At 42.8% G+C, this 26,520-nt stretch overlaps 1 protein-coding gene across 4 annotated transcripts in view; it reads right to left on the bottom strand.

Annotated features, from left to right (window-relative positions):
• Positions 1-56: 56 nt before the first annotated feature.
• senp6a (SUMO specific peptidase 6a) overlaps positions 57-26,520 on the bottom strand; it is a 26,948-nt gene continuing 484 nt past the window's right edge. The window contains exons 2-23 of one of the 4 annotated variants that reach the window (XM_023394328.2): positions 20,250-20,343; positions 18,602-18,665; positions 17,221-17,327; positions 16,541-16,693; positions 13,322-13,392; positions 12,297-12,391; positions 10,161-10,542; positions 7,764-8,005; positions 7,293-7,433; positions 6,539-6,572; positions 5,709-5,897; positions 5,412-5,605; positions 4,581-4,786; positions 4,322-4,438; positions 4,100-4,222; positions 3,921-4,013; positions 3,496-3,839; positions 3,031-3,119; positions 2,822-2,910; positions 2,402-2,470; positions 1,628-1,778; positions 57-863 (exon numbers count right to left, since the gene is read on the bottom strand). In XM_023394328.2, coding sequence (XP_023250096.1) covers positions 627-863; positions 1,628-1,778; positions 2,402-2,470; positions 2,822-2,910; positions 3,031-3,119; positions 3,496-3,839; positions 3,921-4,013; positions 4,100-4,222; positions 4,322-4,438; positions 4,581-4,786; positions 5,412-5,605; positions 5,709-5,897; positions 6,539-6,572; positions 7,293-7,433; positions 7,764-8,005; positions 10,161-10,542; positions 12,297-12,391; positions 13,322-13,392; positions 16,541-16,693; positions 17,221-17,327; positions 18,602-18,665; positions 20,250-20,343 — 3,284 coding nt within the window. In that variant the 3' untranslated portion in view covers positions 57-626. The remainder of the gene's footprint in view (positions 864-1,627; positions 1,779-2,401; positions 2,471-2,821; positions 2,911-3,030; positions 3,120-3,495; positions 3,840-3,920; positions 4,014-4,099; positions 4,223-4,321; positions 4,439-4,580; positions 4,787-5,411; positions 5,606-5,708; positions 5,898-6,538; positions 6,573-7,292; positions 7,434-7,763; positions 8,006-10,160; positions 10,543-12,296; positions 12,392-13,321; positions 13,393-16,540; positions 16,694-17,220; positions 17,328-18,601; positions 18,666-20,249; positions 20,344-26,520) is intronic. The other 3 variants (XM_087170401.1, XM_087170400.1, XM_087170402.1) reach the window with 3 other exon arrangements.

Genomic DNA, 26,520 nt, shown 5'->3' with positions numbered 1-26,520 from the left:
CTCTCAGCTGTATCCATGAGTTTCACAACATGAATAAAAAGCTAAGGCAACAGAAGTGCTCTTGCATCTAAGGTTGTTTTTAATGCTGAAAAATTTCATCCACTCCACATCGAAGAGACACAACAAGCACTGAACTACGTATGTGACTCATGAGCCGCAAATCAACTCTCTGAAAAACGCGTTTTTCTTTTCCAGACCGTGGATCGTTAACTTACAAATAACAGCAACTGTCTCTATGTTCGGGGTTATTTCTGTCTTCCTCTACACAGCCTGAAAACATAAAAAATAACGATGCAAGAGCCAAACAGTATCTTCTGCACAGATTCTCCAGGAACGAAGAACATCTATGAAAACATAACTTAACGGGTCACTGTCATGAATGAGTCAGAAAACAGTAAATTACAAAGGCAGCGGAAAAACTCCAGCATATTTACAGATCATGTTTTATTCAATACAAATTTAAAGGTGTGTTTGATGTGTGTGGTTAATGGAGGGAGTTTAGGACCGTTTCAGACATGTCGAAGTGAAACCAGCAGCGTACATCAGGTTCAGCCCCCCCCTCCTTCTACCCGCTTGGGGGCGAGGAGGAGGAGGAGGAGGAGGAGGAGGAGGGGGGTGGGGTCGTTTCAGGGGCTGATGGGTAGGTTTGGCGGCAGGCCCGTCGACCCAGAAGTCTCTTCGATCTCCGGCTCCTCAGGTGAGCCGGGCGGAGCCTCGACCTGGTCGGGCTCCTCCTTGTCCAGTTCTTGTTGAGCCTGAATCTTCAGGATCAGATCCTTGATCTCCTCGCGCTTCGTCTTCATCCGTTGCTGAGGAAACCACTCGGACAGGTTCACCGGCAGATGAAAACTGGGAATCGGATTCTGCACGGAGAGATAAAAGAAAACGGGTCATTTCTTCATGAAACCAGGAAGGTATGGAACTCCAGAAGGGTCAATGTTAAAGGATCAGTCTGGAAATGGTCCAGATTTTTCTTACTGTCGACGAATCCCATGGAAAGACTCAATGAATTGATCTACAAGCACCTGTTATCACTAGAGCACCAATATGGATTATTCCGCCACTGAAAATAGTCCCCGACGAATGCTCTAGTTCCTCCTGTTTGTCCAAACTACTATTTTAAACATAATTAACCAGATTTCTGTTTCGTCTTTAATGAGAAAAAATACACAAACACCTCGTCCTTAAAATAAGAAAAATAAAAAAATCAAGACATTGTGAATGTTATTTCAAAGGTGACACTGGAATTAAAACTGATTTTTTTTAAATTAAATAAATATTTGTATAATGACATAAAAGGTTGATTTTAGTTATTTATTAAATTATGTCACAATTTATTGGTTAATTTAGACATTTTTTTTTCTTAATTATTTAAGATCATTTTTTCATTACGGCGTGTTTATTTGATATTTAACAGTTTGTCCGTCGTCTTCTGCGTCATGCGTGAAGAGAAGTTTGTCTTTAGTCTTCCCGACAGTTTTAATGGTTCATCAAATTTAAAATGACTTTATGTGGGAGGGAATGATTATTTTAAGTTCCTGAGAAGAACGACAAGACTGAAAAAGTTCTGCACTGAGGGAATAAGTGTAAGAAAAGGAAGAAACCTGTGGTGCTGATAAAATCTCACCTCGAAGAAGCTCTCCACATACTGCAGGATGTAAACTCCACAGTCGCTGAAGTTGTCCTGCTGAGGCACACGTGGGCTGGAGCCCTTCATCACGTCCTTCCCAAAACTCCTCTGAGTCCCTTTACGCACCTCCCACTCCACCTCCAGGTACCTAAAACAAACGCACACCGTTTCAGGCAGAGTTGCTTTTCTCCTGATACTCCAAAAGATAAACTTCACTTCAATGATCTAAAAACCAAACTAACTAAACTATTATTATTATTATTATTATTATTATTATTATTATTATTATTATGATGATGAGGACATGAGGGCGCACGAGCTACACAGCTGATCTGAGACCAGCTGTTCTGTTGACAGGATGGATTTACATGATGTGGTTGAGAACAGGAACATGAAGTAACTGCAGGCTGCAGCTGAACTCTCAGGATATTTTTAAACTGTCTTTTCCTCGGTGCTGCACCGACACACCACCTCCCCTCCGCCTGCTGCACCAGCTCTCTCTGCTTGTGTTTACTTTGTGTCTTTGATGCATCTTATTATGTAACTCCATCTCCTATTCAGTCCCAGAGAAGCTCCTTTCATGTCTCCTATTACATCAGTATTATAACTCTTGTGTGCTGCCTCGTCCCGCCTCCAGTTTCACATGCGCTCTCATTGGACGCTGCAAGCCTGTTTTGAAAGTGTCGTAGTGCGCCCTGGCCCTCAGTCTCACACCGTCACACCCTCATGATGTGTCAGCTGGTCTGTGCAGGTGCGGCAGCAGGAACTCACTCTCTCAGAGTCTTCACCACAGTGGACCGGGCCGGGCCGCGCAGGGAGTCCATGATGAGAATACAAGGCCTGAGGAGACACAAGAGTTCACTCTCAGGAAATGTTCCAGTTATTAAAGTGTAAAACCAAAGACTGAGGAAGACTGACACAAGCTTTAAACTTGTCAATATGTTAAATTTGGGAAAAGTTTCTGCATCAACTAAAAAGAAAACTTCCACATTCAACTGCAATATTTCAGGTCAGGAAATATTAATCTGAGCTTCCTGAAAGAGTACAAAAGTAAATACAAACAGCTTTTCCCAGAGTCTGGTAAATCAACCTGCTGAGGTGAGTACACTCATGCTGCTAACTGCAACAACTCTACATAAAGGGAGCAGCAGCGCCTCCTGCAGGTGCAGAGCCAGAGGTGCATCCACTCACTGTCTGCAGAGGCTTGGTTTGGACGCCAGAACAGACGTGTCAGAGGTGAGAGTGTCTTCAGCCAGAGTCCCGTCCTCGCTGCACTCGTCCTGGACACACACACACACACACACACACACACACCAGTCAAATCGTGTTTAGCTTTTTAATCTTTTCATTTAAAAGCTTCGTGATGAAGGGCAGATAAAAAAAACAAACAGTTGAGGCACCTGACAGGAGCTTTGGTCGTCAGAGAAGGTGAAGGTGTCGTCGTCTCCTTTTCTTGAGCTGTAACAAACACTGATTCTGTGCAACTCGCCTGGAAATACAGAGAAAAAATGATCAGTGTTCTTCTTCTTTGTTATTTAAATTGTGCTGTTTTGCCTGCATCTGTTTATGAATTGTTTTTTATGTACATGCAGGTCCCTCTCGAAAATGAGATTCCTGTCTCAATGGGAATCACCTGAATAAATAAAAGGGTAAATAAATAAATAAATGTCAGTAAGACAATATGACCACTAGATGTCACCAGATCCCACACACTGCTCCTTCAAATTAAAATAGATTTAATTGAAGTCAGGAACCGTCAGACAAAGATCAGATCTGATCAGGCAGATAATATTGATCTGAAATGCTGTGGACACGTCCGTCAGGTGCAGCACTACAACCTGCGGCAGCGTCAGACGGCGACTCACTGGTGTATTGTTGCTCTGTGTCGGCCTGGCCGTTGCGGGACGTGGCGGGAGGACCGGAAGGCTCCTGTCCGCCGTCTGTGAAGGCGGAGTTCTCCTTGGCGAGGTCGCCGTCCGGCTGCCCGTCTCCAGACACCTCGGGGACGCCGGGGGACGGCTGCTCCGAGGAGCTGTCCAGCCCGTCTTTGTCCGGGGACAGAGGGCGGCAGTGGTCCGGGATGTTCTCCTCCGATGTGGGGTCGGCGGCCGAGTGGGAGGCTGGAAACCGGCCTTGGTAGAGCGGGTTGTGCTCGTACACCGGACCCTCCAGGCCCGGGAAGCAGATGACGGCCAGGTACCAGTGAGCTCTGACAAAACAACAGTTAACGTTTAGTTATGAGCCTTTATTTAAAAATGGAGGACGGCAGTCGCGCTCTGGGGGAACTCACGACTCGTTGATGGGAACAAAGATGAAGTCCTTCTGGAACAGGTCCACATGCCGAGTCCACGTCTTTACCCTGTTGTGCTTCCTCTTCTGGATTCTGGGAAACCAAAAGACATTCAGCAGTGACACATCTGAACGTGACCCGACTGTAAAAACATCCTGCGCCGCCGCGGCCGCACTCACGGCAGGTTCGTCGTGTCCGGAACGTTTCTCCGCTCTCGCTGGTTCAGCCTCTTGTAGAAGAAGGAGCTGAACACGTGGATTCTTTGTGCATCTTCTTTTTTCAATTTCTCTAAAACTAAATATCTGAGAAACGACAGAATGAAAACTTGACGTTTCCCCAAAGAATAACACACAGATATTTGTCTTTTACTGTGTGTGTGTGTGTGAGAGGAAAATACTTACTTTAAATAAAAGTCTATGATAACGTCGTTCAGGAATTCTCCATCATTAAGGCAGTGGAGGTCTTCATTAGTGACTGATATGCCACCTTTGGCTGGAGGAGGAGGATACACCATCAGTCTGGAAGACAAACAACAACAAGAGTTAGAAAGAGTCTCATCAACTAGTTTCTAACGAGTTTCATATTCTCCTTCACCTGTGAAAAATAATCTCCCACTTCTCAGGTTAATAAAAATCCATCAAACGACGACGAGTCACTCACTTGATGATTGGTCCGGAGAAGGTGGGCTGGAGGTCGGTCATGTCCTCGTCTTCTTCTTCAAAGAACGTGCTGGTCTGCTGGCGGGTGGCCATCCGTGTGCGTACGGGCATCGCGACGGGCGTCACCGGGGCGACCTGCGTGACCTGAGTGACCTTGCTGACCGGGGACACCTGGGAGATTTTGGGAGGAGTTTGTATTGGCTTCGTCTGCAAGAGAGCGAGCAGTGACGACGACTTGTGAAGTAAATCAAACAGGATCGATCTGTTTTTATTCTCCCCTCAAAAAATTTCCCACAAATTTGGTCAAAAATTAAAACGATGCAGGAAAAATCTGAACCTTCATTTTCACATGAAAACAATCCAATTCAGAACGACTCCAGCCTCTGTCTCCATAGTAAACCTCCCTGTAACTATGGTGTGTGGGTTCTATTTCCCTGAAGCTCGTCTCCTCAGGCCCCTCCCCTCCCCTCTAACCAAACACCTCCACCTGACACATTTCAAGGTCACAAAAAACAACAATTTCTAAATTAATACCTAAAAATATCACAGTCTGTACTCTGCAGCGCTGCACAGTGCAACAGGAAGCAGTGAGGTTACCTTACAGACTCAACTCAGGGGGAAAAAGTCACAACAGGGCTGGAGGCTGCTGCTGTGACCCAAAGACATTTTTACACCTTGTAGAATTTATATATTTTAAGATTATTAGTCTGAGTTGTGTTAATAGTTGTCTCTGTTTTAAAGCTTAAATATAACTGAAATTAACTGCGGATTCTCTCTTTCTGAGGACGTCACCTGGAGCTCAGACCAGCGTCTCCACCCGGCGCTCACCCACCTTCTCCTGCTTCTGCTTGGTGGCCTTGTTGTAGTTGACCAGGCGGATGTTGGCCTCTTCGAAGGGCAGCTTGGCCGGGAAGTTGCTGAGGTTGTTGGTCCTGCCGATCTCGCCCAGGATGTCCTCCAGGATCATCTGCTCCTTCATCGCCAGCCCGTTCTCGAAGATCAGAACGATGTACTTCTCGTCCGACTCTGACGGCGCAGAGGAAGAGACGCAGAGTTTAACTTAGACTCGTTCCGTTTGATCCGCTAAGGTCCTCGTCTGTGTGACGGCGTGCAGGTGTTGTGTACTCACGGTCCCCGGCGCAGTCGTACCACTGCCCGCCCTTCTCCTCCGTCATGTTGAGCTGCGTGCGCAGGCGGGTGCACTCCTCCGGAGTCGTCTGGAAGAACAACACGGGAAGCTTTCGGACGCTGCACCACTCGCAGCTGATCAGCTCCGACGCCTGCAGACACACCTTCTCTATGGTGTCGCGCTCCGGACCTGACGGCGAACACACAGCAGGTCTGAGTCAGCCATGCTTTTCAAAACACACAGAGGAGGGCGGCGGCTTTTAACGTAGGAAAAATACGAGATAAACTAATCTTTATATGTTTTGTTTTGGGCCATTTTTCAAAATAAATGACAAAAAAGATTTAAAAAAATACAGTATAAAGCAAAATAAAAGTCTAACAGACACTTCTATAACGTGATTCTACCATTTGAAGTGCCAGTATGTTGACATGAGGATGCATCATCACTGCCCAATTATTCTAATTCAACAGATGCCATGCATTTTTGTAAAAGGTTATGACACCAAATACGTGATTTTATTTTGTAGTAATAGTGACAAAAGTCGAAAGATGAATCAGTTTGGTTGAAAATGAGTCACATGCTGCAGCGTCTCTTATTTTTCTTGCTGGTATTTCAGTGTTTGTGCAGCTTCTCTACACACAGAGTGTGTACACGACTAATCTCTGCTGACCAGCACGAACAGGAAACTGCACAGCTGCATCTTTCTCAAACAGCAGACGGCGGCGGCGGCGGCGGCAGCGACAGCGTTGCCATCACACTCCGCTGATGTCTGATCCAGCAGCTCGGCACACTGAGCTTTATTTACCGAGTTCATTACTGCCGGTTCGTACCTTCAGTTTCCAGCTGGATGTGGTCGATGGAAAACTGAGGAGAGAAAGAACAAAACAAGCATTTATTTTTTATTTATTATTTCCTTTATTTTTTTTTCTGCCAAACTCTTGTTTTTTTTCTGGACTTAAATCTGTTTTCAGGATCTAAAGATTTTGGTTGGTCATTTTCTCTAATACCCCACACTCGATGGATGAGGCTTTTATTTGCCCCACGTTAAGATCAATTCAGGGCTTGGATTTCTAATTATTATTAGAAACAAACTTGTTTGTTCAATATATTTGTTTAGAAGTATTAGATTTGTTGATTGTATATTAAACAACGGTCTTGTTTGTCGGGTTAATGCGCTTTCGCTGCTGTTTACAGATGATAAAAACTCAGCACTTCATCAGTTTCACATTAAAAGCCCTCTGGCAGCTCAGATAACGTAATCCCTCCACTTCCCTGCAAGGCTTTAATTGTGAAAGTGTAAAAAAAAAAACAGCAGCAGAGCAGTGAGTCTGGGTCATGAACTGGCTGTCACTTTGTCTTATTTCTTTTCTGTTGCATATTAGTGGTAAATATAAACAATATGTTGAATTTACCAAATCAACCATTAAGATGCAGGTATTATTTGAGACGTGGTGACAGTTTGCGAAGAGGATTTATGATGCATAAATCATATAAACGATCCAGTTCCAGATCCATAACCTTCAGGTCTTTGTGTTATTGAGTCTGGTGGCCGTATTTTCAAAATAAGAGTAATGAAATACTCACGACGACGGGCTTCGTCACCATCCTGCGTAGAGTTCCTACTCTTACGCTCCGACACTCCAGGATGATGCTGTCACACTTGCTGGACATGAATTTGGGTTTCTTTGTCCTCGGTGAAAACTGCTCGGGGGGCTGATTTCCAAACTACAAAATAAAATTAAAGAAAAAAAGGGAGAATATGTGACTTGAGGGACGGGTACGTGGATCCTTCTCACATCGTTTGTTTCGCTTCGCTCCACAATCAAATCTAGTTTATTCATGAGGAAACACAGAAAGTGGCTCAGTGGTGATGGATGAGTGAGTCAGAGTTTCTGTTCCCGGGGAGCGCATCAACACTGAGGACGCTCTGAATCAAATATATTCAGCTTCACATGATTAAATACGTCTTTGATTAGAGGGAAACGCCTCAGACTGAGTTTTTACTTCTGAAGCGAACTGGACTTTTGAGGTGGAGGAGGGTCAGCTGACTCCCACCTGATCCTTCATCCGAGCTCTCCGCGGTATCGTGATCTTCATGTTGACGTCCTCGAAGAACTCGGTGTTCATCTCCGGATCCTGATCTCCGGCGCTCTTCACCGCCGCCTCCACTCTGCCTCCGGAGGGCGCCGGCGAGGAGTGGGCGGAGTCCGCGGGTCGAGGGGAAACGCTGTCCAGCCTGTTGACGCTTCCTGTGCTGGCGTTGTCGGCCTCGTCCTCGTCGTCGCTGGACAGGACGACTGCGGAGGGAACAGAGGTCAACAGAGGTCAACAGCGGTTTGAACTGAGACGGGTTCTGATGAGGTTCTGCTGGTTCTCTCATGTGTTTACAAATTTCTAAGACATTATTCAACGGATTATTCACAGACTTGTTGTGAACAGAAACGCTGAGCGAAGGTACGGTGGCCCTGAAGCTCAACAGCACTGCAACTTGGAAACAGCTGGAAACACATCTGTTGTTGTCAAACTGAAGAAGATGTTTTTCTGAATGTGTTTAAGTTGCAGTGCGCTGAGCCCTCTGGGCCACCGTACAAAAAGCTTTATTAACCAGCTCAACAAACCAAGTCCCCGTCACCGTTTGTAGTTTGATGCAGATTCAAAATAAAATTTACAATTAATTACCTGAATAAACTAATACACAGCTTTAAGTTCACATATCAAAAAGCCTTTGAGCTTCAGATACAGATGAAAAAAATGTAATTAACAGAGTGGACAAAACGAACCTTCAGACGATTGTGAACAAAGTTGTAAAATCAATGATCAAAATCATATTTATTATTATTTGATAAAATACTTTGATGTTTTTTAAAAAGGTGTTTACACTAGTTCACCAAAAAAACTAAATCAAAAAATAAAACCATCTAAAATTGATTTTCCCCTCAGTATAACTTCCTTATATCGCACATATTTGTTAGTCTTCTAGTAAATAACTATTGAGTCAATGCATCGAGGTTATAATGCAACTCGTCTTGAATGTTGTACATATTATTTTACTCTTCCTGCAGCAGTGATTCATTTTAAAACGTTTCCATTCATCAGGTTGAGCTGATAAAAGAACCGAGTCCTCGCTCATTATACGAACCTGCGTGTGGAGGATTCAGATTCCTGCCACAAACACAAACCTGACCTGCATGAGGAACGTTAAACAGCAGCTGCAGCTTTACGTTCAGAAATAATCTGATTTTTGTGTCTTTTGTTCTTTCACTTAAATTCAATTTCTTCTGCTTTAGACTGATGAAGCTTCTGGGAAAACAACATCGTATTCATCCACTGGAGGTAATTTACTTGTATTGGTGGAATAATTTCTGCTTCTGCCATTAGTCCTTGAAAACGGACTGAGAGTCGAGACCAAATGAAAAGCCTTGAGACGGACGGCGGCGTGTCTGATGAGGAACTGACAGGCTGTCACAACATCCTCCCAGCTCAGCCTCTGCTCGCTGTAGCAGCTCACAGACTCTCGGGGTCGACGACACGCCTTCCACAGTGATGACTGTTTTCATTTAGCCGAACACAGGCGCTCAACACCGCGTCACCCTGCGCACTTTAGATACCGAGGAGAAATACGACTCAAATGTCACAGGAAAGAAAAGTGTGTCTTTACTCAAATACTGGATCAGATCTGCGCCGCGTCTTCCTGTCTCCGTTTCAATTTCTTTACTTTTTGAGCCATTAAATGACATTTTTAAATCATGAATAACCCTCATATTCTTCAGTCTGGCTCCTGAAGCCTGGCTGCAGCCCTCAGAGTCGGACGGCTGAAAACAGTCCAGAGCTGAACTGAACTGAACTGAACTGAACTCTGATTCATCTCCACCAGTCGTCAGAACCTGGAGCCAAACACCAGACAGACACCAGAGATCTGTCAGCATCGAGTGTTTTCACTCACTGCCTCATGTCTAATGTGTCATGGCAGGTGGTTGTTGTTGTTGTGATTTTGTAGATACTTAGAGCTTCATACAGATTTATACGCGGCTCTGCCTGAATGTAGATTCACATATTTAAAGACGTGCCCTGTGGAGTTTTCCTGTTGAACTAAATTTATGTTTAAATTCTCACCAAAATCTCAAAAAACATATGAAAATGATTTTCTAAATGTTTTTAAACTTGATGAAATGTTATCCTGCTGGGTTAAAGAACTATTTACTCGTGTTGCTGCAGATCCAGATTTAAAAACTGTATTTTTGGAGCATTAATAGATAGAACAGGTTGTTTATCACTGTATTTGATGCTGATGCAGATTGATGACAGTGTTGTTGTGTCATCGTTTACGGCCAATCAGCATCAATGTTTCAGTGAGGTCGACTTCACTCGTTACCAAGTTTAAGACGTTTTCAAACTTTCCTGAGAACAAGATAAAAAAGTAATAGAGGATTTCCTTCCTCAGTCTTTACTCACTGGGGTCGTTGAGCTCGTGCTGCTGGGCCGCCGCCCTCTTCCCTTTGGGGGGGTTCCTGGCTCCGCAGCAGCTCGACGTCCCGGCTAACAGAGGCGCCCTGCCGTTGTTGAGGGGCAGCAGGGTTCCTCTGCTGGTGGTGATGCGTATGGGCAGAGTCTCCCCGCGGGGCGCCCTCATGGTCGTGGAGAAGCTCCTCTGCAGGCTGTTTGGTCCGGGGGAGGGCTGGGATCTGATGGGGGGTCGGGGGGTCGGGGACGACAGCGTGGCCTGCTGACACGGCAGCAGCGCCGCGCCGTTCCCACAGCTCTGACACTTGCTGCTGTCCTCGCTCGGCTTGTTGCACTTCACACACACTGACTGATACATGGTCGGCCGGAGGGGCTGCCGGAGAAAAACACTGGTTGTTTTCTTTTGTATTTGTGTCTGTGTCCACGTGATGCGGCCTGATATTCTCTCTTTCAGCTCTGTTTTTGGTCTCCACCACCTCCTGAGAAAAACATCTGGCTACATCTGGCTACATGCTAAGTGTTGCTAACTCTGAAAACACAGGAAGACGCTGGTGTTCGACTGATGAACGAAACAGAAACTGTGGCATAAAAACAACAGGATGAGCTAAAAGAGGTGATCAATCATTTTCTGCTTCTATCCTCATCATTTGTGCCAACACATGGTTATTTTTCATTTCTACTGAATTCTGTTAATAATCAATAACACAGTTTTAAAAAAGGAAGCATTAAATCTGCTGCCGCTTCACTTTCAGAGACAAAGGACGCTCTGTGATTTTCCCGCTCAGGACACACAGGGAGACTGTGTTTGATTATTTACATTTATTTAACGGCGGTAGAAGGACGATGGAGGACGATGGAGACAGAACGAGTCTGGAGCGATGTTTAGGGATGGAAATGTGGACGGATCATTTGGTCTCTATTCTAATTGTATATCATAATACCTGAGGGTTCCTTCTTTGAGCTGTAATTGTTTAAATACTTCATGTAGATTTATTGCCACCACAATAAGGATTTATGAATGGTTTATAACAAGTTTATTAATTAGCTTGTTAACACTTTATAAATCATTTATAAGCTGTTATAACACAATATGTAAAAATAGTGAGCCCACGTTTCTCTGTTTCCTCCATCATCCAGAGTTTGTAGCTGCTGCTTCATCACGTTTGTTCAGTTACTAACAATGAACCAGCGTCATCATCTTCGTTCAGTTTGTTTCATCATAATTGTCTTAATGTAAAGTGTAAAACGCATCATCAGTTATTAACGAGTTACTATAAAGCTCCTTGTACCAGTTATAAATGGTGGTAAGAGTAGTCAGCATCAACTTGATCTCGCCAAATAGTGAGCCTGGATCAATGTATGAAAAATGTGTTATAAACTTGTTAATTTATGATTTATAAAGTGTTAACACCTGAATGAATAACCTGATCATGAACCATTTATTAATCCTTTGTCACGGTCGACTTATTGTGCAGCGCTAACGATTTATGACTCTTAATTTGCTGCGTTTAAACAGCAGCAGGTTAATTAATTGGCTCATACTCACTTTATTTGAAGCTGCACTTTTACAGCTTCATACCTCACTGTGTTTATCATGGTGCTGATCAGCTCTGTGTGATTCATCCTTCTCCACTGGAATACATCACATATTATTACTTCATATTCTACTGGATTGTTTGAAACTAACTTTTTTTCCTTCTTTGAAATCATGAATTGTGAATAAATGTCATGAATGTTTTGTTGTTGTTGTTTATTGTTTGTTTTCTGTGCACGCGACCACGCGGCCGGTGAAATGCACCGACTCTCAGCTTTCTTGAAAACGAGATGGTTCGTCCTGTAAAACAATAACATTTGTTCAAATTCCACTGAGTCAGATGTTGTAGATTTGCTTCTGGGAAAAGAAAACGTGGCGTTGCCTGGCTGCAGTTACAAACTATCGTCGTGGCAACCAGAACGTGTCAAGTCGGAGCTAGTCAAGACAAAAAGGGAAAGTTTGATTCTCAGACGGAGGAGTCGACAGTCAGGACTAGTGTGAGAGTTCAGCCTGATGACATGGCGGGGTTTCTGGGTAATGAAGTCCTAACCTCTGTGCGGCCGCTGCTGCTGTGTGAGCGGGGATTCTCTCACCTCTGCTGCTTTGACCTGCGAGGGGAAACTACAGCAGCCCTCCAACGGCTTCCTCTTCTGCTGGACGCGGCGCTTGATGTTCAGGGTCCCGTCTTCTGAAAAAAAAACAGTCAGGGCCGTGAGTTTAGAGAGACAGATGTGTAACGAACAAACGATCCCTCTGCACAGCTGGACAATCACAGAATGAAGCGGGTGCGAATGTTGGATCCACAGTTTTGGTTTTGGAGGTTTTTCCTGAAGCTATTGAACCGTCTGACGAGAAGCATTAACCTTAATGCACAGCCTCTCCTCAAACTATATGACTGCAGACATTATCTCACTAACAGCTCTCTCTCCCTCTCTCTCTCTCTCTCTCTCTCCCTCTCTCTCTCTGGCCTTTTGTTACTCACATGTTTTATCTCTGGAATAAAAACAGAAACACAGAAAGTGAACAGCCTGATTTTTTGCAGCCTGATCCTTCTATTCCTGATCCTGATATTCAGGGAGTTGTTTCAGTTACAGATCCTTTATTAGCCGGGCGAGTGTTTCATAAGCTCTGCTCCCTCAGCCAGGAGCTTTGAGGATTAATGTGGGAGGCCTGAGATCTCCTCCCCTCCTCCCCTCCTCCCCCCTCTGGCAGGAGCAGGGAGGAGGTTCAGCCCAGATCTGCAGCCCTGCAGACACTGCTGGCTGTCACACTCATCATCACATACACAACCTGCTCACACACACACACACACACACACACACTTTCCACAAATACCGATCAGAGCTCATCACACAGACACACACTTCTCTCACAGATGCTGCGCACACACACACACACACACACACACACACACACACACACACACACACGATCCAGCAGGAGGAACATGGTGTACACACTGAAACACAACACCAGCCATCTTCCTGCGATCACTGCCATCCTCCTCTCTTCAGAACAGTTCAAACTGTTTGATAGGGACTGTGTGTGTGTGTGTGTGTGTGTGTGTGTGTGTGTGTGTGTGTGTGTGTGAGAGAGAGAGGTGACTGGTGGGCAGTACCTGGGATCTCTGGACAGGTGAGGACGATGCTGTCCACTTCTACAGCCTGCTGTGTGGTGGAGAAGTCGCTTCTGCAGGAGGAGAGACGAGCGGTGGTCAGTGGAGCTGCTGCTCATCCAGGACGTTTCACAGTTTGTTGCTATAAAACGTTTTTTTCTTGTCAAGATTCAAAGTTACAATCAAGTCAAACTTTCAAAGAGGTTTCAGGACTGTGGGAACCCTGAAGGTCTGAACATGTAGCTGGAAAAATGGATGTTGATAATGTCCGACAGATGCAGCCTTCCCCCCCGATCTAAAACACACCGGCTTCTTTCACTCTGCTCAGCTGGCTGCTGTGTGATGTTAACAATTTAATCAATTTATAGATTAGCCAATCAATAGAAAATTAATCTACAATTCTGATTAAAATATCGATTGTTTCCAGCTTCTCTCTCCTGAGCATGTTTGTGATTTTCTGCATTTGTTATGATTATGGTTAGTCGAGTCTCCTTTGCCTCTGGGAAATTACATTTCTTTTTGTCATGTTATGCCTTTATTAAGCAGCTGACAGTCAAGACGCAGCGAAGCTCCCTGACTGGGCATCTCCTGGGAACGGTGAGTTCATGGTTTGGTGCATTGATCCTGTATTTTTTCACAGTTTTCTGATGTTTTACAGTCAGAACTATTCAACCAATAATCAAGAGATGAATGTGAATGACGTTTCTACGCATGGTGATCAAAGACGACGAGAAACAAGAACATTCTTTGTAAAGAACAACTTGTTCTCCGTCCATCTGACAATAAACCTTTGAAAGAATCTGTAATAATCAAGAGATGAATCAAAAACTGGTGGTTGTGGATCTAAACCTCGAAGGGGGAACAAGATATTCAAGCAATCAAAGTCAAACTGTCGTCATCTTTTGTCATGAGAAGCAGCAAAGTGGGTTTCTGATTTAAACAAACTCGACATGTATCTGAGCCAAAGACCACGAGACGGACACAAGGTGACACTGAGCTCCAGTTCCTGTGTTTCAGCACAGCATGAAAAAAAAGAGCAGAGCATCTGTTCACTTCGGAGCTGAGGCCAGGTGACGACCAGCCAGAGGAGAGCGAGGAGCTGAAGGTCCAAACTGCTGAATGACACACGGCGCCTCGCTGCCGCCTCTTCGTTTCACTCACGGTTAAATGTACATAACTTTGTAAAGAGCAACTTGTTCTTCGTCCATCCGACGATAAACCTTTAAAAAGAATCTTTAATAATCGAGAGTTATAATCATCTGCAGCCCGGCCGAGGCCGGAGCAGACGATGTGGACCTGCAGTCAGTGTGAACACGACCTGAGAGGAAAAGGTTCGAGACGTTCTTCTAGATTGGATCCTGAACTTTTACACAGAGGAGACGTCACACAACCAACCCTGCAGCAGTGTGAGGAGAAAAAACCAAAACCAAAAACACTGCGCTCGTCCATTAATCTTTTATCACTGACTTCAGCAAATAATGTAAATATTTAATTCAGAACAAGCAAACACAACTGGGCTGCAACTTTGAATTAAATAAAATCTATGAAGAAACAGACCTTTATTCACAAAGACTACAACATGAAAAAGTGACTGTGAAATTTTCAATCTTTTATTATCTTGTATTTTTTATAAAGGCCCATTTAATCAAACTGTCAAATTAAAAGCCTCGCCGCTCACACCAGCTGAAAGCTTTTAATGTGAAAGGGTACGGCGGCCCTGAGAGCTCAACACACGGCAACTTCAGAAATCACCTTCATCAATTTGACGACACAAACAAACACAACCCGGTCCGTCACTTTTTAGTATAAATAAAGTTTTAGCAGCTTCAGGTTTGACCTGAGGCGGAAATTTCAGGGACAAATCTGAGGGAGGTGATTCTACATCTACACGTCAGGTCGAGCCACCGCAGACACATTCAGATAAACACGACGCAGGTTTGTTTCTGCAGTAGAAGAAAGCACCTGGTTCTACGAACACGCTGCTAATATAATGTGGGAGGTTGCTGTTTGTCACAGTCATGCATAAACTGAACCTCACACAACGAAGGAAATGGAAACCAAACTCCAACCACAAAGTATCACAGAGTCCGACAGAGATTTCTGCCGACGCACAAACAGAACCGAGTGAGATGAAAACACAGGAGGTTCTGGAGACACGAGGCGGGAGTGAAATGAGCTCTGGTCTTAACTGGTTCACTGTGAGGGCGGCAGCCGGATCAGAGTCTTACCTTTCCTTCAAGTCGAGGCTGCTTGAAGGTAGAAATCAGAGAGGAAGTGTCTCATTAATCAAATCAACTCGTGCCGTAATTCTTTTTTTTTTTTCCCCACACAAACCTCAACATCACCAGAATTTCATCTACCAGAGGATGAAAGTGACGAACCGAGGTTTAAATTCTTTCATCTGCATTTAAGAATCATCTGACACCATCTTTGTATCATCTGGTCCAAGTTAATTCACTGTCATGCAGTTTTCTTCTTCTACATGCTGTTAGACTCCATGTTTTACTGATTTCATGCAGTCTGTGTAATCCAATTTAACTTGTTTTAATTATTTATTATTTTAGTATTATTCCATCTTTAATGTTTTTAACAAGTTTTAAGTTTATGTCTCTGTTGCATCTAATTTCTTCATTGTAAAGTGCTGCATTTGCTGTAAGAAACGTTCTATAGAAATAAAGTTTATTATTATTAATTATTACCACACCTTCCACGGAAAGGCCAACAATACGACTGAAGATATATAAACTCAAAATTACATGAATTAATTTCCTTTTCCAGAGAAACGATTCACTGTGATTTACACAGGAACATTTTCCACAGAAAGATAAAATGATGGAAACCCCTGAACTCGTTTTTTAAGTTCCTTCAGAATAAAAGTAATCCAGTGATAACTGTCTGTACATCAAACTGTTCATTTTAAATTTTATTTGTAATGATTCCTGTTTGACAAAATGCAAATAAGTATCAGCTAAAAACCAACCAGGCTCCAGTCTTGCCTACAGCGAACCAACTGAATCCATGGCAACATTATATTTCCTGTTTACACCCCCTCATTATGTAGTTCCAGAAATTAGAGCATGATAATCCTCTAAATAGAATTAAGAAGCCGAAGAGCCGTGTGAAGTGGGAAAACAGAAAATCAAATCTTTCTTTCCCTCAAGATGAAAAACCAAGAAGCAGCGGGACGGAGCCGAGGCGCTGCGTCGACCCGCCGCGTCTTACCTTTGGACTGGTTTCCTTATTGCAGAGGGCATTTGTGCGTGCTGAAAGTGCCGCCCTTGTAAGACGATTCCCTGTGACGGCGTGGGGCTGATGATGAAATAGTTGGTTCTGTTGGGCATGGGGGAGGACGTTGCTACTGAGAGAGGGACCTCGCTGCAGAAGGAGGAGGAGGAGAGCGACAGTCAAACACACTTCAGCCTGATGGAAAATAAACCTGTCGACTTGAAAATGAGGCTCAACGATCGTTAAAAATTATGATTTGTCCATTTAAGTCTCAAGTTTTGTCTCTCAGGCCACGTAACTCCTGATTGGTGGAGCCTAAAAGGAGGGGCGGAGTTACTCTGCACATTTTCAGGTATAAAAACATAATAAATAAACATATGTCTGTTTTTATTTAGATTCTGTGTTCTTTTAAAAAAGAAAGTTAAAGCAATAAATACATTTATCTTTAAACTTAACTTCTACTGTGGTGTTTTTTGTGCATTTATAACATTTCTAATAAAGTTAATGACATACTACCATTAATTTGAAAAGTTTCAGTTGCTTATTATAATTTTGTTATGTGGGAAAAACCCACAGACTTTATTTCCAAACCAGCTGGAAATGTCGGAGCTGTGAAACAACAGCGCAGTGAAAAGCAGCAGCAGCAGCAGAGTTTGTGTAAACAGCACATACTGTACCTGGGCTTTTTGGGTCCCAGCTTGTTCAGAGGCCTCATGTGATTATTTGGCCGGTTTTCATACGTTCTCAAGGGATCAGAGGAAGTGAAGTGCCTAAGGGTGGGAGACTGGAGAGACGACACACACATTAATAACACAAGAGAAGGAAACTAAACCTACACTGATGAGCCCAAACGTTATCACCACCCCTAGAATAATACTGGATCGGTCCTCAGAGTGGCGCCAAAACATCTCCGACCCGCCAAGACAGGGACTCCACAAGACCTCTGAAGGTGTCCAGTGGGATGTGGCAGCAGATGCTTTAAATTCAGTCAGTGTTTGAGGTTTTACTGTCATGAACTGATGTTTTACTTCAATTTTTAAAGCTCCTCCAGTGTAAAGGTCTGTGTCCATGTGTAGTGTGATTATAGATCAGCTCTAGCTTCTATATTAATACTGTGAAAGTATCAAAGCCTCAGTCCACAGAGAAATGCACACAGCCTGTATTCAGAAACTGAGCCTTAAAACCAGCCGTCAGGACTTCTGGAACTTTGTGATGTCACAACAAAGCAGTCACCAAGCCCCGCCCACCTGGACCCACCATCCAAACCTTGCAGGATTTGGTTTCTCTAAGTGTTTTTACCTGAAATCTGCTATATTTTTATTTGATCACTCAGAAAACAGTCAGCCAATCAGAAGAGAGAGGCTCAGGGCCTCCTCTCCTCTGATTGGCTCACACCTGTTGTTACTAGAGCTCCAGAGAGAAGCCTGAGAGAGGAGATGTGAAACTACACTGAGATGGTTTTTTGGTTCTTAAAACCACAAAAATATTTTCTTATGGAAACTAAACTTGAAAAGTGAAACGTGTAAAAAGTGGGACCTTTAAATAAAATGCTAACTGTGAAAAGAAATGTCACCGCAGTCAGGAGGAGTCTTCCTCTGGAGAACATGAATGTCTGTACCAAGTGCCACAGGAAAACTTCTCTCACTTTCACCGACATCGTTTTGTTTTTGTTTTTTTAATCAGAAGTAACAAAACCCTGACGTCCCTGTAGTTTCCTGTTTGGTTCCACAGTGGATCATCTTTACACTCGTTTGGATCTCAGAGGAACAGACCGACACCCTGGACTCACACACATTTACCACGACCACAGCAGCAACCTTTGAAAACGACTCCCATGGCGCCCCCCAGCAGTGTTAGCTCACGGACTGCTGGGGTCCTTTGGGTGCCATCGCTCTGCAGCACCAGGCGCCAGCCAGGCTCCGGCAACGCCGACACCGTCTGCTGGGCTGATCGGAGGGAGCCGCACGGCCCGCTGGGAGTCACCGATACCAGGGGTGAGAGTCGGGTAAATGAGGAGAAAGGAGGGGGGGGTGGGGGAGTTCAGGGAGAGCGGTTTACCTTTTTCTCCTCGGGGGAGGAGGGCGGCTGCCTGTCCATGTCCTCCATGCTCACCACACTCGCACTGAGAGGAGACACGAGGAGGAGGATGAGAATCACGTGTGAACTCTGGTCGTACAGTTTAATGTGTGAGTGTTTAAATCAGCGAACACGTCTGCACATGAACCGACACTGAGGATTATCACTGTTGTTTTCTAATGAGTCATTTCAGTCCTGGATACTGATTGGTCAAGTAATCAAATCGATCAATAGAAACTATTTTAATATTTGTTCCATCCGTTACAGTCGTGCTTGTTCACATCAGTGCGAACTGGACATGGTTGGGCTGCGACCTGCTGTGTCACCTGAACTCTGGGAAACTGGAGTGAGCGTTTGTTTTTTACCAATTTCTGACATTTAATTGACAGCAACTAATCCATTGATCAGGAAAATAACCTGGAGACTAATCAATAATGAAAATAACAATTAGTTACAGTATCTACACATTGAAGAATACATTCATATTGGTTAAGTGTTCCTTCTACCTGGATGATCATGATCATTTTATCACCCGTTTCCCTTTTATACGTGTAAGAGGCCTTTGAGCTGCACCCTGTGTATGGAAAGTGCTGTACAAATAAAGTTTATTATTAATTATTATTATCATTATTATTATTATCATTATTATTATTATATGTTAAGTTCAGTGTGGGTCAATGTATCACCCAATAAAAACAACACCGTCTTCATGTTTCTACTGTAAAATCTCTCTATGTCTAAACCTGAAACGATTATTCAACAGTATATTTATTTAAAAATGCTTAAAGTTTAAGTTCAGATGAAATCATTAAACTTGATTCCACCCCCTAAGCTCTGATTGGTCGGTCGGAGAAACAGACACAAATCAAATAACTTAAATCTGAGATGTGTGTGATGATACAGAGGAACCAGGTGTGGAAACTCTCTCAGACCTTTTCCTTCTAAACCGATTAATCAATTAGTCCATCAACAGATCATTAAAAATGATTCTGATGATAGATCAATTATCAAAGTTATTTATTGAACAAAACTGCTTCTCAAATGTGAGGATTTGTTAATTTTATATCCTTGTAAATTGACTGTCTTTGGGTTTTTTGGACGGTCGGTTGGACGAAACAAGACATTTAAAAGATCAGCTTCAGGGAAATGTTGGACATTTTTACTATTTTCTAACAATTTATAGTCCGATCAGATTGATTGATAAAGGAAATAATTATTAGTTGCAGGCCTGCTGCCTTTGAAAGAAGATTACACGTACAAAAAAATGAATGAAGCCATATTTCACTGCTGATTTCACTGTTTTATCTGCTCATGTGAGGGAACCTCTTCAGGCCCAAACATCCATTCTCACCATCAGGCGACACGCCGGTCCGACCCAAGCAGATTCCAGTTTGTACAGCTGGATGGAGGATTTACATGCAGGCAGTGTTTTATGTGGCTGCACGGATCTGTACTGCTGCACTAAAGGGCCAGTGAGTATATCATCAGAGACAGGAATAGCCTGCTCATCAGCAGAGGTGTCACTGGGGTCTTTTTCCTGTGTGTGGAGGGAGAGCTGTGTGGTGGGAAAGTGATGCAGTGCAGCGCTGCTGGTGCTGGTGCTGAAAACGAGGGCCAGAGAAGTGCTTACTCATGTCTCCTTTCCTCTTCACTGTCATCAGAAAGAGAAAAGCTCCAGTTGTGCTTGTACCCTCCATCTCGCCTGGCCTCTGATCTATCCAGGGCTTGAATTGAATGATAAAAACCAGACTGACATCAGTGACATCAGGGAGACAAGACCAAGACCAAAGACACAGGCATCAGCTGAAATGACCATTTACAGGACGCCACGTTTCAGGGCTGATCATTTCAGCTAGATGATGAAAAAAAAAACTGGTGATAATTAGCAAAGGGCAATCTTAGCTTCTTCACTAACTTTGCAAATATTCAACTGCAAAAGCATCTCTCTATAAATAACACAAATACACTCATGTCACTGCGGTAACGTCACATTTTACATTCAGTTTCTTTCTTTTTTTAGTCAAGGATTATAGTCAGAGCATATACGATGATATCGGTTGGATAATAACAATATCCATCTGTAAATGAAGGTTAAAATTAAAACACTGAATATCAGGATTTGTGACATGAGTGTAAGTAGAAAAGTACTGCACATGTGTAAAAATATTCAGCACTTCAGAACCTGGAACCTGATTTCAAACCAAGCGTCTTTATTCAGGCTTTTACCAAACTTTCCAGATCTGTGTAAAATTCCTGGAATTAAAAAACAGATCAAAAAAGGTGACGTCAGCATTTTTCTTCAAAACACAGGAAACATCATTTCCAATATTCTGAGGTGAAGGCAAAAAACGCAGTGGGAGGTAAACAGGTTTTTAAGTGTTTCTCACATCAGTGTGACTGAGACGTATATTTGCGACACAGAGAAATATCAGAAACAGACAGAAGAACAATCATCCAGTGCAAAGCTCACAGACGACGCCTCCACGACGAGCCGAGGGTAACGTCGATAAATCGCTTCGTCGTCGCCATTTTTAAAGCAAAAATACCAAATATTTAGATTTTATTTTTTTATCTTTATATTTTATATCTTTATTGCGTTTTTTTATTAAATTACACTTTATGTTGCTTCTCCATTCGACATTGTTTTTACACTCATGGATTATTTACATACAGTACATTTTGTTTCAGAGCTTCCTTGAGAGAGAGCTTGCTCTCACTGGCCTTCTCTTTATAAATAAAGGTTTGAATGAAGATTCAAAGTCTATTTTTGTCATACATGATAGGGAATAAAATATCTTTGGCTTGTGGACTGTTGGTCGGACCAATGAAGAGATGCAGAAACGTCCCTTTGGGTTCTGTGAAGCTGTAATTGGCCGTTTTGTAAATGCAGGACGAACTAGGTTTAAGGTCAATTAGAAACAGTGTCTCCATGACACAGTTTATCCACTAAAGATCACTGACCAGTTGGTTTCTACTCTGTAAAATGTCACTAATCAACCGATATATAATTATTCGATTTTATCACCTTGTCAGGTATCAATAATCAACATCGACTTCAAAACCCCAGCACTGGTCGGACTTCACTGTTATAAATGATGCGCCGCTCCCAACGATACACCTGTCCACTGCTGCGGTCGCAGTATCAGCAGGTGAAATCTGACCCTGACATATAAAATCAGTGCCTGTCTCACCTCACCTGTCTATAGCAGGACTCCTGTAAGTCCCGCCTGGTGTCGCCGGGGCTGCTGGGTAACTGAGACAGAGGACTCTGATGCCAGAAAGATTTTTGCATCTTTCCTTTTATTTATTCGTCTCAAGAGTCTGCATGGAGATTTAGCTGAAGGTGTACGTTGATTAAAGCCTGGTGGTGCATTCATGTGCAGCTGTGTCAGAATAATAACTCCCCTTGTGTGTTGTGCAATAAAGAGTCAATTATCTCAAGTCTTCTTTCCTCAATGCTGGAAAGTATTCACCTCAATCGTTCGGCAGTGAAGTATCCAGCAGAAATCCGCTGTTTTCTGTGAGCGACGGCCAAGTGGCGCCTTAACGAGCCAATCAAACGGCACGAACGAAGCTTATCTCCTTCCAGCAGCCGATTGTGGGTCGGCACGGAGAGGAAGTCCAGCCCCTAACGGCGTAAACAAACCTTCACTACAGACCAGAGGAGCGCCGGAGAACTGGGAATCTACAGTGTGAGATGACGGCTGATTCAGATGTCGCTGTCAAACAATCCAAATTTCTTTTCTTCCAGAAACTGAGCACATTAAAGTTCTTTGCTCTGCCACTGAAAAGTGCTGTAATATTAAGGATCCAGTTATTGTTTCCTATTTGAAATAATACAAATAATCCTAAAAAGTCAATTTTATGGCTCACTAACCAGAAAACTCATCAGCTCGTGGGACGTTTACTCCGATAACTTCCACAGAGCAGGTTCCTCTGAAAACTATTTTAATTACCTTCATGTTGCAGTTTACATTATAAAATAGTTTCACAAGACCAAGAATGACTCGCTGCATTTCAATCTTTGTGCCATTTAATTAGTAATAATAAACAATACATATTTAAAAGATACAAAAACAAAATCTAATAGATACAGACATGACGGTGTTCTCCAAACAGAAGCAGCTCAATGTCTGAAAACAACAAATTAATTATAAACCTGGGAGAAATGTTTCTCTTCAGGGTTCACCCCAGGTCAGGGTTGAGTTTCAGAATGATCAATATCTTTTGTTCACAGGGAGGTTTTGTCTATATTTAGGTTAGGTTGTCATAATTTGTCAATTTTAAAGAAGAGATCTTTACGTGTTCGTAGGTGAAGAGCATCATTAGTATGTCCTTTAACGGAAACAACGAGACTAAACATAAAATAATCAGCGTCTATGTTGATAATCAATAAATCGTTTCAGTGATTTTTCCAGGCAAAAATATCTCACTTGCAAAGATTTGTTGCTTTTCTTCATCATATACGACCATAAAATGAAAATATTGGCTGGATAAAACAAGGAATCTGAGGACGCCATCTTGGATTTTGGTAAATTACAGAGTATTTTTGAACTATTTGACAAAATGATTAACAGAGAAAGAAATTAATTAAACCATACGACATAATAAGTGTTGATTATCATCTTTTACTGTTTGATTTCAGTCACTGAACAACAAATGTCTGATTTGTTTTTCTTGCATGTGCAACTACGCAGTCGTCTCACTGAGGAACTGAAGAAAAGTCAACAGAAAAGTCTGCTGGTTCAAGGACACCGAGACCAGCTCACCGACCAAAAAAGCTAAATTTATCCGGCATGTTGTTGCTGCGTACGTCTGTAACGTCTGCTGGATGTCAGAGTTACTGTTTTACCACAACGCCGTGGCTTCCTACTTCCTCCCAAAATCAACTGAGACTTGTGGACGTCAAAACAACAGTCAATAACAAAACACAGGATTCAGATGTGGAAGGATTTCCTTCATTACAGCAGATAGTTAATGCAGTAAATATTATTGTACTTTGGGTTCCACTCCGAAGCTCTGTCTCAACAAAACATCTCTATCACAGTGTTAATGCATGTTATCCATCTGGCTCCAAGCCCGACTGGATCCAGTCCCCGTTCATTAGTACATGAGGCTAAAAGCTGCTGCGTCCTTTTCTTTCCCCTAAAAACCAACTTGTGGCCTTCTGGGCCTGTTTTCTCCTCCAGGCCTTAATGCTGCTGCCTCCCTGTGCAGCTGCAGCTGCTGGATTAACAGACTCTGAGGAGACGGGACCAGGAGCTGAACATTTAGGGGGAAAAAGCTGCAGCCTGTTTTTTCTTTAATGAATTATCCATTCAGGGGCTTTTAAACGACAAGAACAATAATCTTCAAAAGTTTAAAATCATATACGAGATTATGATCTCCGAGCTCTTCTGCCTCAGCTGGTTCAGTCATCTGGTTCAATCCTGCACAAACCTAAATGGGCCTGTTCTTATCTCCTCCTGTTAATAGACCGAGTCAACCCCACACCCTGCTAGGTTCATGTTTTGCTCCATTTTCCAGCCTCATCAAATCACAACAACCCCCCCCCCCCATTAATGTTAGTGAGGCGACATTTAGATTCCTCCTGAGCTTGAGTTCACTCGTTTCTTTTGTCAGCGGAGGGCAGGCTGGAGGATTTCCTGCAGGACAAATCCATGATAGGAGATCTCTGACGACAGCTACAGCGACACAGACTCAGACTGAGGTGAGGCAGCTTTCACATGATGTTCAGATCCATACGGCCTGTTGTCATCACGAGCTGCACCCAGCACCTCAGAGGAAACGTTACCCATCTATTTATCAAACATCCAGTTAATCTACCGAAAACCACATGATTCCTAATGAAATCCTGCAACACGCCAGCTGCAACCTTTTCAATTTGGAGGTTTTTCAGGGTGTTGGCTCGTCTTAGACACTAACTACCGACTGACCGAACCGCCGCTGGTTCGAGTCCGGCTGGGAACCTTTTGTTGTATCTCTCCCTCATTTCCTGTCATCTCTCCACTGTTGCTGTCAAATAAAGACATTAAAAACCGTAACCCAAAAAAAAAAAAACAACAACAATAACTATTAATTCAATATATTTCGCTAATTAAAACACAACAAACTAGCAACAGACGCGTGAACGTGCTAAAGCCCTGAACAACAAGCGTTTGTGAAACGTGATCATTAAGGTTGGTACACGTTAAAAGACTGGATGTTAAACAACAACGAGCTGAAATGTGTGGTAAAGAAAGTTGGCATCGAATGATCAGATTAATAATCTTGTTTAGTCAGTTTCAGACCATAACATTAGGTTACATTCCTGTCGGCTGCTTGTGTTTTGACAACAACTGAGAACATTTTGTTAAAGAACAATCATGGCTTTAGTCTATATTTCCCTTATTGTAAACAAATCCCATGAGAAGACCGAAACCGACAATGTGTTAGCCCTGACACAAAAACACCTCCTGACTTCACTACTCTGTCTGTCGCTCTCAGCAACACCCTCACTGGTTCTTACTAACAAATGTATTGTTTAATTATTAAATACAGCTCTCAACACTGTCGCTTTAGGAGGAAATAGTTTGAGAATCAAAGACATTTGTTGAGAACATTTTTCAGCGGCAGATTAATCCACATTTGGTCCAATAATGAGTATTTACATTTTAATAAGTCTGTGTGAAGGAATATGTCAACAACATGGCTCAGTGAGGTGTTTTTAATAGTGTTTGGAAACAACGAAGCTCTACGGCTCAGAGGAATCAGATATATCAGACTGACAGTACTCGTTAGAAAGAGACATTCAATGTTGGATTTGGTCTTTTAATGGGATTTGTTGCCAACAAGATGAAATATACATTATCGCCAGACTTATTCTGCAATATTGTCCAGGTTGAAACGTCCATACCAACCTGGTCAGATTAAACAGATAAAAGCAAATTCATGGGATTATCTGACTATTAGCTGATTATTCTCATTGTTGATTAATCTGCCAATTATTAACCTTGATTAATCCCTTAATCTATGAAACATCAATAAAATGTTGCTGATACAATGACAGATGACAAAGAAAAGCAGCAAATCTTCACTTTTGAGAGGCTGAAATCTGCAAATATTTATATATATATATACAATATCATTATATTTTATTTTGGTTGAAACGCAACTTAAATGATTAATAGGTTATCAAAATCAATCAATTAATGGACCAGTCTTTTCAGCTCTGAAGTCAGGTATAGACCAAAGTATTGTTTTGATGCTTAAGTAGTTTAAACCAATCCCCAGCCTTGTTTCTACAGACGCATCATGTCTAAAACATTATTTAAGTCTGATTTATGAGGAGATGTTAGTTTGGCCTGTTTGGGTTTTTTTGTTTTTTTTTACTTCAAAATTGTACTTTTGTGTGAAGCATATAGTCAGAGCTCTGCCTGACACTGCCATGTTGTTAATGCTGTTTTCATTTCAGTTTATTTTACATTTCCAGGTCTATATGCTGGACACTGTGAGTGTGAACATCAGAAGTAATGACAGTGACTGCATGAAACACTGGGAACATTTCTGTTCACTAGTTTTTACTGTTAATATCAGATATTAGCCAGCTAATATTTGAAGCTAGTAAGTTAGCAGGCTAGTTGGAGGACTGTGGAGCAGCCTGGGTTTCGGGGGACAAACGCTAGAGGTTTTTATATGTATTTTTAAACAGTTTATGTATTTGTCTGTGTTGTGTAAACGTTATATTGGGGCCAACAGCCTCGCAAGACAGGAAGGCCTGTCACAGCTATCGCTACATCCAGCTCCCACATTGCAGAGCCAGCTAGCCTCGGAGCTAACGGTGCTAGCTCAGGCTTGCAAGCCCAGATTCAGTTTAAAATCCACCGAAACGTTTCGGACAGACCCCCCCCCTCCCTCCCTCC

This window comes from Seriola lalandi, unplaced genomic scaffold, assembly GCF_002814215.2.
Source record: "Seriola lalandi dorsalis isolate HSWRI2012SDOR001 ecotype SW California unplaced genomic scaffold, Sedor1 jcf7180002054947, whole genome shotgun sequence".
In the NCBI taxonomy this organism is placed as follows: domain Eukaryota; kingdom Metazoa; phylum Chordata; class Actinopteri; order Carangiformes; family Carangidae; genus Seriola; species Seriola lalandi.
The sequence above is the reverse complement of the archived record's forward strand: the minus strand, read 5'-3'. Positions and strand labels throughout refer to the sequence as shown.